This window comes from Protopterus annectens, chromosome 12.part0, assembly GCF_019279795.1.
Source record: "Protopterus annectens isolate FY-2018-M chromosome 12.part0, PAN1.0, whole genome shotgun sequence".
NCBI classification, from domain to species: Eukaryota; Metazoa; Chordata; order Ceratodontiformes; family Protopteridae; genus Protopterus; species Protopterus annectens.
This window is the reverse complement of record NC_056746.1, coordinates 189,445,308-189,464,595: the sequence shown is the minus strand read 5'-3', so window position 1 is coordinate 189,464,595 and position 19,288 is coordinate 189,445,308. Positions and strand designations below refer to the sequence as shown.

At 42.8% G+C, this 19,288-nt stretch overlaps 1 protein-coding gene across 2 annotated transcripts in view; it reads left to right on the top strand.

Annotated features, from left to right (window-relative positions):
- PALB2 (partner and localizer of BRCA2) overlaps nt 1-19,288 on the top strand; it is a 731,562-nt gene that overhangs the window by 286,964 nt on the left and 425,310 nt on the right. For both annotated transcript variants that reach the window (XM_044089227.1, XM_044089226.1), the window contains exon 7: nt 2,275-2,436. In XM_044089227.1, coding sequence (XP_043945162.1) covers nt 2,275-2,436 — 162 coding nt within the window. The remainder of the gene's footprint in view (nt 1-2,274; nt 2,437-19,288) is intronic.

Sequence of the window (19,288 nt, the reverse complement as noted above, 5' to 3'; positions counted from 1 at the left end):
ATTGCACTCTTTGGACGTGCACAGACAATTTAGATTTTATTTGGACAGGACTAAGCCTCTCAGAAAATCTGAACAGCTGCTAGTTGGCTTTGCTGCAGAAGCAGAGGGGAAGGCCATTTCAAAGCAAGCCATTTCTAAGTGGACATGCCATTGCGTTCAATTCTGCTATAAGCACCATGGAAAACCTACCCCACAGGGGATAAGATCACATTCCACCATGGCTGCATCTACCTCTACAGCCTTTCTCAGAGGTGTCCCTACCAGGGACATCCTAGAAGCTGCTACCTGAGCTCTGTACATACTTTCACCAAGCATTACCACGTCTATTTTCTTCTAAATCCAGAGCTGGTTTTACCACTGCAGGGCGTAATAGCTGGTCCTAATGCTTTCTAACTTCCTCCTCCCTCCCTTAGTTTTGGGAATCAACCCAAATGTAATGACTGCAACAGTGAAACACAAAGAACATAGTACAGTTGTGTACACTTACCATAAATGTAGATGTTCGAGTGTATTCACTGTTGCAGTCTTGGTTACCCTCCCTCCAGCCCCCTGACTTCCCTTGGCTATACCTTTCTTCTTGTTTGGTGTATTACAGCTTTCTGGTGTATTTGCTTTTTATTGGAGGTGTAACCGAACATATAATTGTTTCCCATTATGGGGGCACCTGACATTTGGGGCAAGAAAAACTGATGTAATGGCGTCAGCTGCATGTTTTTATATCCCTGACAACCTGACATCATGGAAGAAGGGACAGCATCCGACGCAGGGATCCAAGACTTTGATATTCAGGCCGGCTGAGGGCTACCTGCAGGCAGATAACCCAAATGTAATGACTGCAAAAGTGAATACACTCGAACATCTACATTTATGGTAAGTGTACACAACTGTACTTTCTTCAGAGCAGTTTACCTAATAGTGTCAGAGCAGTTGAGAAGTGGAAAAAAAGAGGCTCAAAGAATGCATAGGTTCATTTCAACATTGCTGAGCATTATAAAAGAGAACTTGCTACAGGAGTCTACATGGTGCTCTTGCCTTTTCAGACGGTGCATTTCTGGCATTAAAACACTTGTATGCATTTTTATTGTGTGCATTCAGATCCTGAAGAATGAAAGTATGTTACCAGTAAGGAAAATTGAGAGTGGTTTTAGAAACTATACATCAGCCAAAGCCACTGTATACTTTAGTAAAAAGGTGGGTTCAGCCTTGTCTTGCAATCCAGGTCAACAAAGGCAAACAATTGACAGGGAAAGGTTGTAGGGCCTTAGGAGCCATTAATTTTTTAACGTCGTTTTAAAGACATTGCTGTGATTAACCTGCATACTTTGAAAAGGGTTTAAGAAAAGCATAAGACCACAAGACTGTCTCTGTTGTTTGATGAAGATTCAACAGCAGTACTTAGACTGAGACTAGCTATACGCCTTCTCAGCTTATAGTAAGATCCCATATTTTTTTTAAAGAAAAAGGTACACTTCTGCTGCCTTTTGTATTACACAAAAAACTTGAGACCCACATAGTGCAGTGCCATTCTGAGATAATGTTACAAGATGAAGACCTTACTCAAATAAATTCTGACATTTCTGTAAGTGATAAAATCTCCAGACTGCAGACACACGGTTGATCTGGCAAGTATCTGCATTACTAAGTTGATTGTATACTCTGCTTTCTAGTTTCAAAGATTTTCTCTCTGGTAACATCATCAGAAGACATGTTTGACTCTGGAACCTACCATTTCCTGATGATTTTAACAGCTAGCTACCCCTATGAATAAAAGCTGAATAAGTTTTTTTTGTTTGCCACCCCCCCCCCCAAAGTATTTATATAGCACTAAGAAGAAAGTGTAAGACTGTGGTCAAGTAGGTGTCCCATCTGCTCATACCAAAGTATTCTAGGAATTGTCCAAGGAAGCTCTGTCCATTTTACTGTAATTAACTGGGTAGCAGCAGTGCAGGTAAAAAGGCAGTATCAGAAAAAGCATCTGATTGGGTATTTTAATGGCAACAAGAAGGATCAGCTCAGCAGGAAAGACTTTTTTAAGGACTACAGGGACAGAAATGAAGGAAACAAAAACTGTATTTATGGGGCTTACCAGTACCCAAATGTACGTATCAGTTTCTGAGCAATAGGAAGTGGTTATCCCAAATAGTAAATAACTGCATTTACTAGGTGAAACTGTAGTATACTGTATGTTATTGAGGGTAACAGTTTTTATATAGAGAATTCCCATGAAGAACAGTGGTGAAGTTGGCTTTTTCTTTCTGTCTTTGTTTCTGCCAGGTTGACTCAAGTTCTTTTGTGCTGGATTTGAATACAGTGTGGTGGAAAGTTGATGGAACTGAACAGCTTTGCATTGTCACAGCATCCATTTCAACTGTTTCACTTTGGAAACCCCAAGTGATGGATCAGTGGCTTGAAATACACACTTGGCATTTTACAGAGGTAAATCAGTTAAATTCCTTCTATTGAGAGAAAATGAGTACAAGAGTGACCTGGAGATGCTCAAGTGCAAGGATAACATAGAAACAAACAAGTTTTTGTCAGAGAGTTTTAGAACCCAGGGTGATGCACATTGACATTGGGTTGGGTGATTATGATGGATGGAAAAGCTTTTTCAGAGGTGGAGCAGCAGTTTCTTGAAACAAGGTAACAGGAATAATGGGGCAAGAGGTTGGGAAAACGACTGACACTTTTAACAGGAACTGTTTTAAGTTAATTTTCGTATTATGAATAACTTGTAGAGGAAAGTAAGTGGATGATTATCTTTAAGCAGGTTTTTCCACAGTGTAAAAATAAGGAAATTTAATATTGTTATAAAGCACATTCCTTCTCTGTTGATATATTCTGTTTGTAGTATATTGCGTGTTGTGTTATATTCCTTTTTTAGTTGTTAATTCTATTTTAGCAGTTTTCTGCTGTCATTTACTTCACCATACTTCACATTAAAAATATATATTTTGCTATTTCTTTAAATTAGTAAGCAAAAAATAAAATGTTTAACGCAGCAATGGATGGGAACAGAGTTCCTTCAAGTTTGTTTGTGCATCATTTCTGTGCAGAAGCATTTTTACACACACCCTCACTGACAGGAAGAACAATATTAGTTTGACTTGTGGAGGAGCTCTTTACTCTTACCTTGCTCCTGTTTATTTTGTATGTGCTTCATATTTGATGTTTGAGTAGACATCTTACAGTACGTAACAGATTTAGACTTTCTGGTTCACATATTTAATTCCACCGATTTTTTTTTTCTATTTTTTAGCATTGCTTGTAGTTGTGTATCTGAAGCATGCTTCATATCTTTGCTAGTCAAAAATGATTAGTCAGTTCCCTATACTTTGTTCTTTTGAGTGTACTTCCTTTTGTTAATTTGTACTTTACTACTAGAAGTCTAAGTTCAAGCTAAAATGAGCTTATTCTGATTTCATTAAATTTAGTAAACCCAATTCATTTTATTAGATTTGCTGATAGTCTTGGCAAGTCACTGGGCAAATCTGTCTTTATCCAATCCAAATCAAAGTTTTTCACCCGGTGTATTTGTTTTGCTTAGGTCTCAGCCATGGTACTGAGAGGTGTAAAATGTTCTCAGACATTTAATAAGGAGACAAAAATTATAAAAATCCATTGAGATGGTTCAGTGAAAAAAATTAAAACATCAGAAGTGCAACAAAGGAAAGTCGTAGGATGGCATGGTGGCCAAGTAGTTAAGATCTCTGCCTCACATTGCCGGGATTCAGTCCTGACCTGTGGTCACCTTTGTGTGGTGTTTACATGTTCTACCTGTGGATCAGTGTGTGTTGTGACTTTAAGAAGCATTTCAAAGTGAGGGCACGTGCGTATAAATAGCAAGCACGTGCAGGCAGCAGTGCCATTTTGAGTGATCAGCCAGAGTGTTAACATGCATGAGTGCAGTAAACAGTCTGTTTATAAGTTTAAGTTTGTTGCTAAGCCTCAATCCTGATATGTTTGTATGTAATAAAGCTGCTTGAACCGAACCCACAAACCGTTTGTCTATTTTTTCCTGACTGGATGAGCGACGTGGTGTCAGAAGTAGCACATCTGAATGACATGGTATTCGAACTGGGATGTCTGAGTAACAAGAAGCCAGAAGTTGAGCCATGAGGTGCACAGTTAGAAATGGAGGTATATAGAGGATGGTGGTATATAGAGGAATGACTCTTCCCAACCTGCTCAAATAATTGAAAAAATGTCAGAAAAGAATTTCAGGTAATTAAAACTCACAAATGATTTATTTCATAAGAAAACAATACGAAGCATTCGCAAAGCACAAAAAACACATTGATTAAACTTAAACAAAAAACACAGAACGTATTATTTGTTAAGTGAAATGTTTGAAACTACGATATTTGATAGAATTGTTTGAAATACTTATGAGAGCGTTCAGAATTGCTTCTGATTTGCATAATGAGCATGATAAAAGTCAAACAAGCATAACAAGTACAATAAAAGGGCAAAAAGAGCAAGGGAAAGCAAAGTGACTGCATTTTTTTAGTAAACGAAAACTTTTTTGATATGAGCTACTATTTCACATTGACTAAAGCTATTCGAAGTATAACAAGTGTTGTTCAAAGTATCTCAGAATGCAAAGTGTTTGCAGTGTGAGCTTTATTACAGTACAATTATTTCATAGAGCTTACTGTGTGAAAAGTACAGTTATTTCACAAAGTGCAGTAAGAATAAAATCATTTCGAGAAGTTTCTTGTGCTGTATACAGTTCATTTGCAAAATGCAGTCATTTCGAAATGTTTCTTACACTGATAAGAGTGGGTTCGCAAAGTACAGTGATTTTAAAGTGTTTTTGTACTACAGAGACTTATTTCACAAAGTGCAGTTATTTCGAAGGGTCTTTTGTGGTGTTGAGCATAATTACAAATTTCTGGCATAAATTTCTGACGTACTCCAAGGGTCTTTATTACTGTGTTGGCATGGCAGAGGCATTTCACAGACACAGTCCACTTGTGTTTGATCATAATATTTCAGAGAATTGGAGAGTATTTTAGCAGGAATATATTTTCATGCAAGCAGCTTTTTCTGACAAAGATGCACGTACAAGGGCATTTATTCTGCTTAATCTAGTGGGGTCAGAAGCCATTGAAAGAGAGCGTTCATTTGTGTATGCACCAGCAGTATATGTAGGAGAAGGGGAAAACCGTCATATTGTTGTACAAGCTGAACCAAGGGAGGACGCTGAGTGCTTGAAACGTAAATTTAGAGAAATGTGTAACCCCCAGACAAATGTTACTTTGGAGAGGCACTTATTTTATACAAGAGACCAAAAGTCAGGAGAAGCTTTTGCTGCTTATATTACTGACTTGAGAAACAAAGCTAAAACGTGCAGATGTGGTGATTCGAAAGACAAGTTGATAAAGGACAGGCTTGCGTGTGGTGTTAATAATGAGGCAGTGAGAAAGATTTTGCTTCGAGACAGTGACTTATCGTTGAGCAAAGCCATAGAAATTTGTCAAATACAGAAGCTTACAGAAAGGCACACAAGCCTGCTTGCAAGTGATAAGAGCATGGTTTCAGCAGACTCTAGAGCAAACGTAGACAGCATGCAGCAAGTGGCCAACAGAAACAGGCCTAAGCACATGGCAGCTGCAGCACCTACAGGATTTCCAGGGAGAGCCCATAGCTTTCCAGCAAGTTCTAAGACTAGCTCAGTAAAACGGACATGCTCAGTGCAGCACAGGGCTGAGTCAGCAAAACCAAAGTCAAGTCTCAATGTTAACTGTCGTAATTGTGGTGCCAATCACGAGACCAAAAGAGAAAAGAGTTTAGCATTTGGTCAGCAATGCCACAAGTGTAAAAAATGGAACCACTTTCAAAAGCTTTGTAAATCAAACAGGCTTCATTTATTTATTAAGAAAGGTTACTCAAAAAGCAAGTGTATCATATAGAAAGGTGCAACTCTACTTTCTGTCTAGATGGTGCATCAGTGGTTGGTGAAAAGGTTAATACAGTAGATTTGTTGGCAAAAAATGAAGTGTGCTGTACTGTCCTGATTAATGGTAAACTCACAGAGCTCAAAGTGGACACTGGTTCAAAGTGCAGTGTTATGTCAGCAGAAACATCTGCTAGGGTAAGAGCTGGTTTACAACTTAGTTTGGCCAATTGTGCAAAGCTTGTTGCTTACAGAGGTGAAGAGATGCAAACCAAAGGCTCAGTGCTGCTTTCATGCTATTCAACTGGGAACAGTTACAGCTTGCAGTTTTATGTAGTCAAAAGACCTGTACAGCCATTATTAGGTCTCAGAGGCAGTTAAAAATTAAACTGATTTGTTTTACAAAGAAGTCGATTTTTACACATTTCCTAGTTCCAGTTTCAACAATGCTATTTTATCAGTATATGCTGATATTTTCGAAGACAACCTAGGTAAACTTAAATTTGTGTACTGTATGAAATTAAACCCAGAGGTCAGTCCAGTGGTCAAACCAGCAAAGAGTTCCAATAGCTATGTAGGACAAGTCCAGTTAGATAAAATGATGCAGCAAGGTGTGATTTGTCCAGTTACAGAACCAACTGAATGGACATCTTCCATGGTAGTTGCTCATAAGAACGTCTCAGATGAAATCAGAATATGTATTGACCCAAGACTTAAATCATTAAAGAGAACCCACCATCCTAAGCGTACAGTTGAGGAAGTTGCTATCCTCATGCCAAATGCCACTGTTTTTTCATTCTTAGATGCAGAGTTCATTTTGGCAAGTAATGATTGATTCCAAATCTTTACTACTGATTACATCCAGTACACCATTTGGTAGATACAGATTTCTCAGAATGCCTTTTGGAATAAATTCTGCCAGTGAAGTCTTTCATCGTGCAATGGAGCACATTTTTTCAGGCTATCCGTGTGCTATAATAGTAGATGATTTACTAGATGGAGGCAGTGGTAAAGCAGAGCATGGCAGAAACCTCTGGAAAGTTCTAGAAAGAGCACATTAAGTCAGTCTAAAGCTCAGTCCTCTGAAATGTAAATTGAGACTGAGAGAAGTTACTTTATCAGTCATTTATTTACCAGTTCAGGTTTACAACCAGATCCCTTCCAAACTGCCATTCTTGAGATACCAGCTCCAGACAATGTCCAAGCCTTACAGCATTTTCTTGGTATGGTTAACTATTTGGGCAAGTTTATACCAGACTTCAGTGAATTATCAGTGCCCTTAAGAGAGCTGACATGCAAAAATGTTACCTGGTCATGGTTGGAACAAAACCAAAGAGCTTTTGATGACCTGAAACAGAAAATTGCCAGTCCACCAATGTTAAAATAGTATGATGTCCACAAATCAGTAATTCTTTCCTGTGATGCTTCAAAGTTCAGTTTTGGTGCAGTTATTCTTCAAGAGAATAGATCAGTAGCCTGCTCATCTAGAACTCTTACCCAGACTGAGATGCAGTATGCTCAGATTGAGAAGGAACTTTTGGAAGTTGTGTTTGCATGTTCGAAGTTCCATGATTATACTGTATTTATTGCCAAGCTTTCCAGATTGAGACTGATCATCAACCTCTAATAACTATTTTGAAGAAGCCTATGCATACAGCTCCAGCAAGACTACAAAGAATGATGCTCAGATTACAAAAGTACAACTTCAAAATGGTCTATACAAAAGGCAAATTTCTTTATCTGGCTAATAGCTTATCCAGATATCCCAGAAATACCACAGAAAAACATGATGCATCGAATTTTGAATTCAATGTCATGGAAGTGCTTAATTTTTCTACCATAAGACTTGATAAGCTAAGAGATCATACAAAGACTGATCCAGTTTTTCAAAAGTTCAACCACTTCATCAATGTTGGATGGCCGTCAAAGCAATCTTGTTTACCAACAGACATGCAACCTTCTTTTCCATACAGAGCTGAGATGTTGATGGTATAATTTTCAAAGGTCCTAAAGTTATTGTTCCTACATCCTTACAAGATGAGTACATTTAGATTTTACATTATGGCCACCCAGGTTTCGAAGCTACCAAAAGAAGGGCACGAGGACTAGTATTTTGGGCTTCTCTGTCAAAAGATATCGATAAAGTACTTTCATCCTGTTCAGTATGCAATAGTATTAAACTGCATTTGCAAAAAGAGCCACTTCAGCTATACCAGATTCCTGAACTACCTTTGTCAACAGTAGCCACTGACGTATTCAAATGGAATGGTCAACATTACTTAGTGTTGGTCGACTTAATTCGAATTGGTTCGAGATTGATCTGCTACCTAACATACCATCTAGTACTGTCATTTCTAAGTTGAAACGTCATTTCTCAGTCCATGGTAGTCCACACAAAGTTATTTCTGACAACTGTGCCCAGTTTGCCATCAGTTATTTCAGAAACTTGCAAAAGAGTGGGACTTTTTATCCATGTTACCAGTAGTCTTGAGTACCCATAGTCAAACGGCCTAGCTGAAAGTGCAGTACAAAGTGCAGAGCAATTACTACAGAGGTCAAAGCATGACAATGCCAATTTTTTTTAAAATTTGTTTAATCTCAGAAATATACCCCGTGACAATTTACTGGCCTCACCTGCTCAGAGACTTCTAGCTAGGCAAACCAGAACAACCTTGCCTATCAATTCCAATTTGTTGGTGCCTAATGCTAAAAACACCAGAGCAATCAAAGCCCAGCTATTCAAAAGCATTCATTCCAAAAGTCCAGCTGTGATCAAACAAACAAATGTCGTCATCCATTGACAGAAAGAGAGCGTGAGGATGCAAACAGAGAAAGGTTTTGATCAAATTGGGCAAGTGAGAGGTGTATATGCTGAGCTGAGATCTTACTTGGTAGAATCTGAGGGTATAGAAAACAGGAGAAATCACAGGCATCATCTTCCAGTGTCTGAATCAATATCACAGCATCGTACCCTTGATACAGACTCTAGATCTCCGAGCAATCCAGACTATGTTCCTGTTGAAGGACATGTCTCAGTACCTATTCCCGTTCCTGATGATGTCCCAGATGTCTCTGAAGTTGAACAGTCATTAGACAGTCTCTCTTACTAAAACCAGTCCTAATTTTTATGTCACATGATCAGATGTATTTCCAGACCTAGTGTAAAATACACAACAACCTGGACATGATTGTTTCACTTGTAACATTTGTAATTAGTTCTGTATAATTGCATGTCAGTGTTTATTGTCATTATTACTGTGCATGACTTATTTCTCAAAGAGGGAGGATGTAGTTCAGAGTGTGTGTGTTGTGACTTTTAAGAAACATTTTAAAGTGAGGGCATGTGTGTATAAATAGAGAGCACGTGCAGGCAGCAGTGCCATTTTGAGTGCTCAGCCAGAGCGTTAAACATGTATGAGTGCATGTTTTTAAGTTTAAGTTACTAAGCCTCAATCCAGATGAGTTTGCATGTAATAAAGCTGCTTGAACCGAACCACAACCGTTTGTCTGTTTTATCCTGACCGGATAAGCGACACTACCCATGTCAACTTGAGTTTTCTCTTGGTACCAAAATATGCCTTTTTTGGCTTCTCTCAAAGTCTTTGCCCTCATTGACTTGGTCATGTTTGAACAGGGGCCATGATGACTGATTCTCTTACCCATTTAACAGAAGAATTAAATAAAAAAGAAAGAGCACAGCTCTGAGAAGGAAAAGAAGAAACAAATGATTTAATTCATTTGTTAGTCTTCTTGAATACCCACTTTGTCTAATTTAGGGGCACCTGAGAGCAGGAGGCTTCTAGGCACTCAATGAGTGCAAGACAGTGAAACTATTAATGAATAGAATGTCAGTCTTCTGCTTTCTGTATATCTATGTGTGTGTGTGTGTGTGTGTGTGTGTGTGTGTGTGTGTGTGTGTAATAAATGTGTGTGTCTACAAATATATATGTACATAAATAAGGTGTATATACTTAGAGACACACACACACACCATTTGCAGACCTATAGGCAAGTTGGAGGACTGCCAGAATTTTTGTATGTTCTAGCCAGTCTACTTGCATGCTGGGCATGCCTTCAAGAAAACGTATACTAGCTAATGAGGAGCAGTCCCCTGTCCTTGTGAATTCTCCTCAACATTGACCTGCTTAGGAATTGAGTGTCTTCAGATGCTCCATGGTCTCCACTGGCAACTCTTTAAAATCATCCATGCCCCTTGGACAAGCAACTGTCATTATTCCATACCTAAAAGAGATGAATAGGCAAATGCTTTTTATTCCTTCCTATTCCATTCAGCTTTACCAGTGACCATGCTGTGTTAACTGATTTCAAGTCATGTGGGTTGTAATCAGGGCTTCTTTTGTTCATTATTCTTGCTGCTGCAATAGCCTATGGGTTGTATCCTGCCAAAGATACAGCAACCAGCCAGCTTCCCTAAGTTCTAACCCCCTCCCTCTGATTCCATCTGGCTGTCTTATGGGCTAATCCATTTTGGAGGGAACTGTAAAAGCAGTCAGAGTGCAGTAAAACTATTCAGTAGTTTTTTGCTACCTTGTGCAGATGCATCTCTTAGGTTTCTCTAAAGCAGCAGTCGGCCAAGACTTCTGTCCAACAAATAATATCCCTTTTCGGGTCCCCTTCCAAATTGAGATATGTTGCTTTAAAAATATCTGCTTTTCAGGCACATCACTAGATGTTCCTCTGTTACCGTTATTGTGTCTCTAAGAACTGCTTTCTAGCAATAGATTCTCATTTCATGCCGTATGGCTTTATTCTATGCTTATTTACTTTTATTTTAGTATTTCAGACAGAGATTTTTTTCTAGGGGAATAATTATCCTTATGTGAATGCTTGTATTTACCTGTTTTTATGTGGTTTTACAGGACAGCTAATGTCTGCAAATCTTTGACTATTTTGACAGGAGAATTTTGTCTGCCGCTTGTGTAACATTGTATCTAAAGTAGTTTATTTCATTTGGTCTTCAACCTGTGGGTTACGGATCCATATCGGATCCAAGCCGGCAACTTTTACTAGCATCAGCTCCGAGCTCCAAACTCCTCCCCTTACCCGTAATACACCTCCACTGCCTTCCATCCCCAGATCTCTTTTGCCACGAATTGCTTCAGCATCATGTCTTCTGAGCTCCAACTAGCAGTGGGTTTAAAACTCTTGTGAGTAAATAATTTTTTCTAAATTTCTCTCAGTGTTAGTATAGGTCCCCTTTCTCCCCCCCCCCCCCTTGTTGCATCAAGTGTTAGTGTTTTTAGGTAGTATAGAGTAGTTGTTCTGTGGTCTAAGTAGTAGCCCCCCCCCCTTCAGTGTTTTATGTAGATGAGTGGGGTGAGTGGGTAGGGGTGTGTGTTTGTTAATTAGAAAAAACTTGCCTGTCCTTTTTTCTAAGGCTGTCTTTCTAAAATTAAGGATGATTGAAAAGCTCGTCTTCAAATGCCGCACAGAGTATGGCCATAAGCTATCCCCAGCGGATGGCCACACTCTGTTTGTTTTGTGCTTGGGTGTGGCCCACCTGAGCATGGAGTGTAGTATTTGTGCGGGCTTCAACCCCTGTGCCTTAAAGGATAGGAAGGCCAAGTTGTCCCTCAAAGGGTCTTCTTCCTCCTTCCGACTCTGTTTCCTTGTCTCCAGCTTCGGTCACAGCAGCTGCTGTGGCCGCCTCTCCCTCCTCTCTTCCTCTGGCTTCTCCTTCCTCCCAGACTGGGACTCAACCTCCTATACCAAAGCCTGGGGTAGTGGAGCAGAAGTGAGGTAGAGAGAGAGTCGAAGACTAGGGACAAGAGGAAGAGGTCCCCGGACTTCACTTCTCCTAGTAAGGCACCATGGAACTGTGACTCCCTTCTGCTGCGATCTCCAAGGTTCTCCCCAGAGCCGGAGGAGACACGTTTAGCCTCTCGGGCCTCGATGCCCTGACCTGCTAAGTCGGAGTCCGTGGCCTTGTCGCTGTCCACCCGCTTCTTGTCAGATATGAATCTGGATAAGATGATGAGGTGACTTATCTGTACACAGATCCAGATGGGGGTATTGCCAGCCTCCCCCCCTCTGCAAGGGGGAGCTTGCTTCCTTTCAACCCATTTTCTCCTTCTTCGATCCGACCTTTGGGATCGGAGTACTCTGATCCGAGGTTGTCGCCAATGGTACCTGCTTCCTCGATGCCAACAGCTGCCTGGAGCGTTTTGGATCCGACCAGCTCTGATTCGAGCTGCTCTCAGAGCCGGAGCCTGGGTGTATGATCCGAGGGAGTGGAACCTTTTTCATCAGCTCCGACCTTGTCAGGCCAGGTTCCCTCCCTCGGAGCTTTGGCTAACTCAGGCCCGGCTCCGATTCTCGCGTCTGACAGGGGGAGACCGACCTCCTTATTGGTTTCTCAGGAGGTTCGCTCTCCTTTGGCATTTGACGTGGTAGAAAGGGTTCTCTCTGTTGGATCAAGATCCCTGACTGCCCCCTCAGGACTCCTCCCAGACCCCCTCTGCTCTGTCTATGGTCCCCATCGTTTTACCAGAGGAACAGCCCGTGCTCGAAGAGCCCCAGACGATTCCCACTGAGTAACAGATAGCTTGCGAGCACCCCCCAGAGAGCCCCACCGGAGATGTGCCTCGCAAGCAGACATGCAAGAGGAGGTACTTGGACTCCCCCGAGTCCCTCACCGAGGACACTGACTTACATGATGGAAAGGGTTCCCCAAGGTCACCTCCCGAGGATGTCTCCTTCGGAGACATCATGGAGATTCTTCACCAGCGGGGAGGTTGGCCTTCCTCCAAACCTTCTTCTGATGAGACTGTGTTCCTGGAGGCTTTTGGCATGGGCCCATCTACTTGTCCCCTCCCATGGATATGTTGGTGGATCTGGTCACCTCGCGGGCATGGAAGAAACCGGACACCATGGAACCTATCCCAAAGCGACCCGACAAAAATCCTAAGCCCCCCTATAGATAAGCCATCTTGGAATAAGGGCTCCCCCGTGGACGCCATGGTGGTAGCAGCAGCCACTAAGAAGGAACTTGCCCAGGAGAGTTTCTTGGTCCACCCTCCTGACCTAGAGTTGCGGATGATGGATCGCCTAGGGAAATGGGTGTACGCTTCAGCTACCTTTTTGATTAGGGCGCTGAACTACTTGGCCCATGTCACCAGACTCCAGTGCGACATAGTGAAGGAGCTGGAGGAGTCTTCCCCCAAAGTCCATGTCGCAGGAGGACAAGGCTTTGTTCTCTGTGAGGATGGCCACTTTAAAAGCAGTATCTAACACATCCATGTGACTCCTGTCCCATGCTACGGGAGCAGCAGCTAGGGCAACTGGGTCCAGTGTGTCCATGAGGTGCAACGCCTGGCTCAGGTTATGTCAATTTTTCGAACACTTCAAGGCGTCACTTGCCAGTGCCCCTTATGACGGCTGTACACTCTTCGTTAAGACCGTCAAGGAGACATTAGTCCAGAGTGATAAGGACGGGAAGACACTGTCTGCCATCGGGATCCACTTCTCTAACTGTCAAAGGTCTTTTTCCCAGAACCAGAGAGGGCAAAAGAAGATGTGGTCCCAGAAGTCACAGTATTCCTGGGACACTCAGAGCTCTTCCTCCCCCAGAGGCAGAGGAGGACAGAATGGGCACCGGCCCAGAGGCAGAGGGGAACCGCGGAACTTCGTATCTCAAGAACCTTTCTCGGACAGACCTGGGCAGCAACCCTGAGGGGCTGCCCGGCTGCTCTACTCTGGAGGCAGTCTGGGGTTGATTGTCCTTGCACCCAGCGGCATGGGAGTCCATAACAACAGACTGTTGGGTGCTTCAAATCATATCCAGAGGAAACTCTATCCCCTTTGTGGGTTCTCCCATATCTCCCAGACACCTCCCGGACATACCACCCATGCAAAGGGAGGCAGCAGCACATGAAATTTCCAAGCTGATGGAAAAATGAGCCATCAAAACCTTCCCCCCAGATCAGTCCAGATTGGGCTTCTACTTCAGGTTCTTTTTGGTGCCAAAGAAAATGGGGGACTTCATGTCCATTCTGGACCTCTCTACCCTGAACCTACCAGTTGCAAATGAGAAGTTCCGGATGGTCACGTTAAAGTGCATCTTGCCGTACCTGCAAGAGAGCGAATGGATGTGCTCGTTAGACCTCCAGGATGCTTACTATCACATAAAAATACACAGAAGGTCCGGAAGGTTCCTCCGCTTCCGGCTAGGAGTCAATCATTACCAATTTCAAGCCCTACCCCTTGGTCTCACCACAGCCTCCAGGGTGTTTACCAAAGTGATGGCGGTGGTAGCGGCTCACCTGAGGCTTCAGCTGATTCAGGTCTATCCTTACCTGGACGATTGGCTCCTCACTGCTCCCACCAGGTGTCTACTTTCTCAAACCAGGGCTTATTTCCTGTCTCTTGCCCTGCATTTGGGGATCACAATCAATGCATCCAAATCTCTCCTAGATCCTGTACAGGTGGTAGACTACATTGGTGCCAGGATAGATACTCTTCAGTGCAAAATATTCCTGACCTCCGAGAGAGTTCAACACCTGAGGATGCATGCCGCCCTGTTCTATCGTTCTCATCTTCCAACGGCGGAATCGGTGTTGAGGGCCCTAGGCTCCATGGCGGCGACCATAACTCTTCTCCCGTGTGCTCGGTTACACATGAGAATTCTACAGTGGACTCTAGCTGTACAATGGTCCCTATTGGAACTGCCATTGACATACCAAATTCAACTCAGTCGAGTCTGTCGGTCATCCCTCATATGGTGGATGAGCTCTCTGGACATTTCAGAGGGATGACCCTTTGTTCCCAAACCACAGTGACCACTGATGCCTCCCAACTTGGGTGGGGGTGGGGGGCATTGTTCGGGCAGGACAGTCCAAGGCCTGTGGTCCCCCATAGACACCACCTTGCATATAAATGTCCTAGAGATGAGGGCGGTCCTTCTAGCGTTGCAGGCCCTTCATGCCTTTCTTCCTCTGGGGACGATTGCTATTCAGTCAGAGATGTCAGTGGTCTGGTATATCAGCAAACAGGGAGGGACCAGATCGTACCCCCTTTGTCGGGAGGCCATGAGAGTGTGGGAATGGGCGATCTCCACTGGTCACAACGCATATTCCGGGATGGTCCAACATCCTCACACACAGGCTAAGTTGGACCATTCTGATGCCTTACAAGTGGTCTCTGAATCTGTCAGTAGCGGAACAGATCTTCAGCAAATGGGGTCAACCTTGCTGCAATCTCTTCGCATCTCCTTCCAACACGAAGTGCAGCAAGTTTTTCACTCTGATCCCCCTGCTGGGGAAGTCCCCCAGAGACGCTCTAGTTCATGCTTGGCCTCCTGGTCTTTTGTATGCTTACCTGCCAGTACCCCTCATTCCGAGGTTTCTACAGAAAGCTCATCGACTGGGGAGCAAAGTGATCCTCATTGCCCCATTCTGGCCTCGTCAAGTATGGTTTCCCTTCCTTTGGTCTCACCTTCTGGCTCCACCTTGAATCCTAGATCCCATTCAGGATTTAATTTCTCACCCATCAGGGGTGCCTCATCCGAGTCTGGACAGCCTGAAGCTAACAGCTTGGCTGCTCCAATTCCCGTGATTGCTAGGACTCCTGGACTATCCTCTTCAGTTAGATCTATTTTGGTAGCATCTCATAAGTCTTTGATCAGGAAGGTGTATCGAAGCAAGTGGAAACGGTTTTCTTTCTGGGCCTCTCAAAGGAGTTTAGACACTTTCACTGCCACTATTTCTGCCATTCTTGATTTTCTAGCTGATATTTTTCAACATGGAGCTAGTTCTTCTACTGTCAAAGTTCAGTTGGCTGCCATTTCTCATTTTCATGTGGGCGATAATTCTCTCTCTTTAGCCTCTTCCAGACTGTGTAAAGCCTTTATTAAAGGCACCTTTTTGTTGCACCCCCCCCCCCCGGTCAAAGATCCTGTTACCCCGTGAGACCTTGCTATGGTTCTTCAAGCTTTGGTCGCTTCACCTTTCGAGCCTGCCGCAACAGCAGATCTGAAATCTTTATCTTGGAAAACAGCATTTCTGGTGGCTATTACCTCTGCAAAAAGGGTTTCAGAATTACAGGCCTTGTCCATCAAAATTTTTTACATGAGTTTTCCCAAAGATAGGGTTTCCCTTCAAACCAATCCATCCTTTCTTCCAAAGGTAGCATCACCAGCCAATATCAATCAGACCATCAATTTGCTTGTGTTTTTTCCTAATTTTACTAACAAGATGGAATACAAACTCCACATGTTGGATGTTCATAGACAGTTACGATTCTGTTCACACAAGACAAAAAAATTCCGTAAATCTGATCAATTGTTTGTATCTTTCTATAAACCCTTTTTGGGGAACCTATCTCCAAGGTCACTATAGCTAGATGGATTTCTTCATGCACCCTGCAGGTCTGTAAGGACAGAGGCATGTCTCCTCCAGGTCAGGTGAAAGCTCATTCCACTAGGTCCATGGCTACGTCTACAGCTTTTTGGTCTAGAGTGTCTTTGGATGATATTTGTTCTGCAGCTACTTGGTCCTCATCTCATACATTTATTTCTCATTATAAATTGGATTTGACTTCCAGAAGGAGAGCATTCTTTGGTTCCACGGTGCTCCAGAATATCCTTCCATGAGGGCCTCCCAGGAGTTTTAGTAGCTGGGGTCTCTGTCCTACAGGTTGAAGACCAAATGAAGTAAACTACTTCCGATAAAGAAGTTGTATACTCACCATAATGTTCCATCTGAGTAGTTGTACTTCATTTGTCTTCATCCGTCCCTCCCTCCTTCCGCCGGACCTTGGTGCATGATCAGCCTATGGGCTGCAGTATAGGTCACATGTAAATCTTTCAGGTCGGGTTCTCAGTATAAGTTCAGCAAACTCGATCTGGGGATGGAAGACAGTGGAGGTGTATTATGGATAAGGGGAGGAGTTTGGAGCTCGGAGCTGATGCTAGTAAAAGTTGCCGGCTCAGATCCGATACTGATCCGTAACCCACAGGTTGAAGACAAATGAAGTACAACTACTCGGATGAAACGTTATGATGAGTTCATAACTTCTGTTTTTAGCAATTTTATCTTTTCAGAAGGGTTGTATACTGTTTGCACTTAGTAGTGGCAGCTTAACTTCTGACTGACTCTTAAAAGCATAGCTTACCAGCAGCCAGGCTTCTTCCCCCGGCTAAAACAGGAGTACTTTGCCTGGTTGTGCTGGTCCCTCTCCAAATGTACCTAAAAAAAAATAAACAAACACTTGCACTTGCTCTCTGGGTGAGCTCTTCCAGTGCTTCAGCTAATTTTGCATGACACTGCAGTGGACCACTGTTGGTTTTCCAGACCACTTACCTGTTTCCTCAAATCCCTCTGGTGTAGCCTTGCCAGCCGCAATGGGCCAGGGGTCACCCATGTCCTCTGGGCTGTTCATTGCCTAGTTTGGGCATGCAAGGACAATCCATTCTGGATACGGAAGATACTTCAGGAGGTTCTTCTCAAGGTGACTAGGGAACAAGACCTTTTGCCTTGGATAATATGCAATCCCCTAGCCACTCTCCCATGATGGATATACCTACAAAAAGGAAACTGAAACCTAATCACACAGAAAACAAGGGGATGGTTTCTGTTTATAAAAATGATGTTAACTTGGCCAGGAGTTTATTGCTGTAAGTCAATTCTGAGTGTCATATATCTCCCCTTAATATGAATACTAAAGAAGAGGATGCCCATTCTGATGTTTCAGATGTTGACTGAGACAGGTATTGGTCAACTGAGGATTCTCCAGATAGATAGCATGAGGTGGTGCAAACGGAGGCTTTCTCATTTTCTGAGACTATTTTCAGACTAAGGGATGTATTTTATTGGGAACAGAAGGAGTTTTGCCTTGAGTTGGGCAGATATTATGATTTACTTGAACAAGACTCCCCCTAATTCTGCACTCATTCCTCTTATTTTGCCAGTATTGGAGGATGCCTTTAGAGCTGCCTGTAATGCTCCTAATTCTGTCTCATCATTACCTAGAAAAGCAGATAAGTTATTGACTTTCTCAAGCTAAATGAGCCTCTTTGTTCTCATCTTAGACCTGACATGGCTGCCGTTACACCTACAGCACCAGCAGTGAAAAAGCTCTTTTCCACCTCCAGTTGATTTCCTGGGTATAAGAAAGGTAAGTGTTTGGACAGACAGGTTAAGAGACTTTTCTTCTACTCTAACATTCAGGATCCCTAACTTCCAAGACTATATAGATTCATAGGTAGGTACTAGGCTATTTGCGCAAGGGCATTTATAAGCCTAGCCAGAGTGTGTCGGCTTTCGCCGCCCCATTGATTAATTAACTGATCCTCTGTTAAGCAGAGCCAATGAAGTGATCCCAGGGTTGTATTTTCTGTTACCCATCCACTCGTCAAGGTTTCTCTTGAAGAGTGTTAGTGAGGGGCTCTGCCTGATGTAATTTGGAATTTTGTTCCAAAGCATGGGGAGTCTCTGTGACAGGAATCTATCCCTCCAGCATGTTCTATTTATTGTTGTGGCGAGGTTAAGCTCACTAGAGCCCGTGGCTCGCAGTGACTTGGATTTCTTTAGGTGGAGCATGTCCATCAATTCTGAGTAGGACATGGCTTTGTAAGTCTGGCAAAGATCACCTCTGAGTAAGCAATATGCCACCGAGTACAGCCGGAGTTTTTTCAGTCGGGCTGCATAGGACATATGTTTGAGGCCAGTAATCCTCTTGGTGAGGTACGTTTGTGGTCTTTCCAGCTGTTGGAAGTGTCTTGTGAGGTACATCCCAAATGGGGCATTGTACTCTATGATGGGTCTAATGAGTGATGAGTAGAGGGGCACTATACCATTTTTATTTCTAGATGCAAACCCTTTAGTAATTAGATGGGCCACATAGAAGGATTTCCTAACTACTTTGGCAATATGATTGTCAAGGGAGACTATATGTGGAAGTTTGTTTCGAAATGTGCCAGTAATATGCTTCTCTGACCCCTGAAGGTGAGTCTTATGTGAATCAGATTGAGTCTAACCTGTTGCAGGTCTCTAAATATGCATTCAAAACTGTGCATGATTGTGCCAATACCATGTCCAGGGCTTCTGCTTCAGCTACTGTTTTCAGAAGTTGTTTATACGTGTAACCAAAACTTTTCAGATTAAAGTCAGAAATTTTGAGTCCTTTAGACTCTGATGTTTTATTTGGTCCCGTTTCTACACAGGTCCTCAAGCAGTGGGATGAGAGAGGTAAATTAATGCAGAGAGTTTCCAGATACCTGGATCCTTCCCTTCCAAAGCCCTCTATAACCCATTTCAAAGGGCCAAACAAGCAAAGATCACAGCCTAATAACAGGCAAGCACTCAAGAAGTGACAGGAGGGAACCAATCCAAACCCCCCAAAAACAAGGACATTTCCCAGATAAGGGTCAGACAC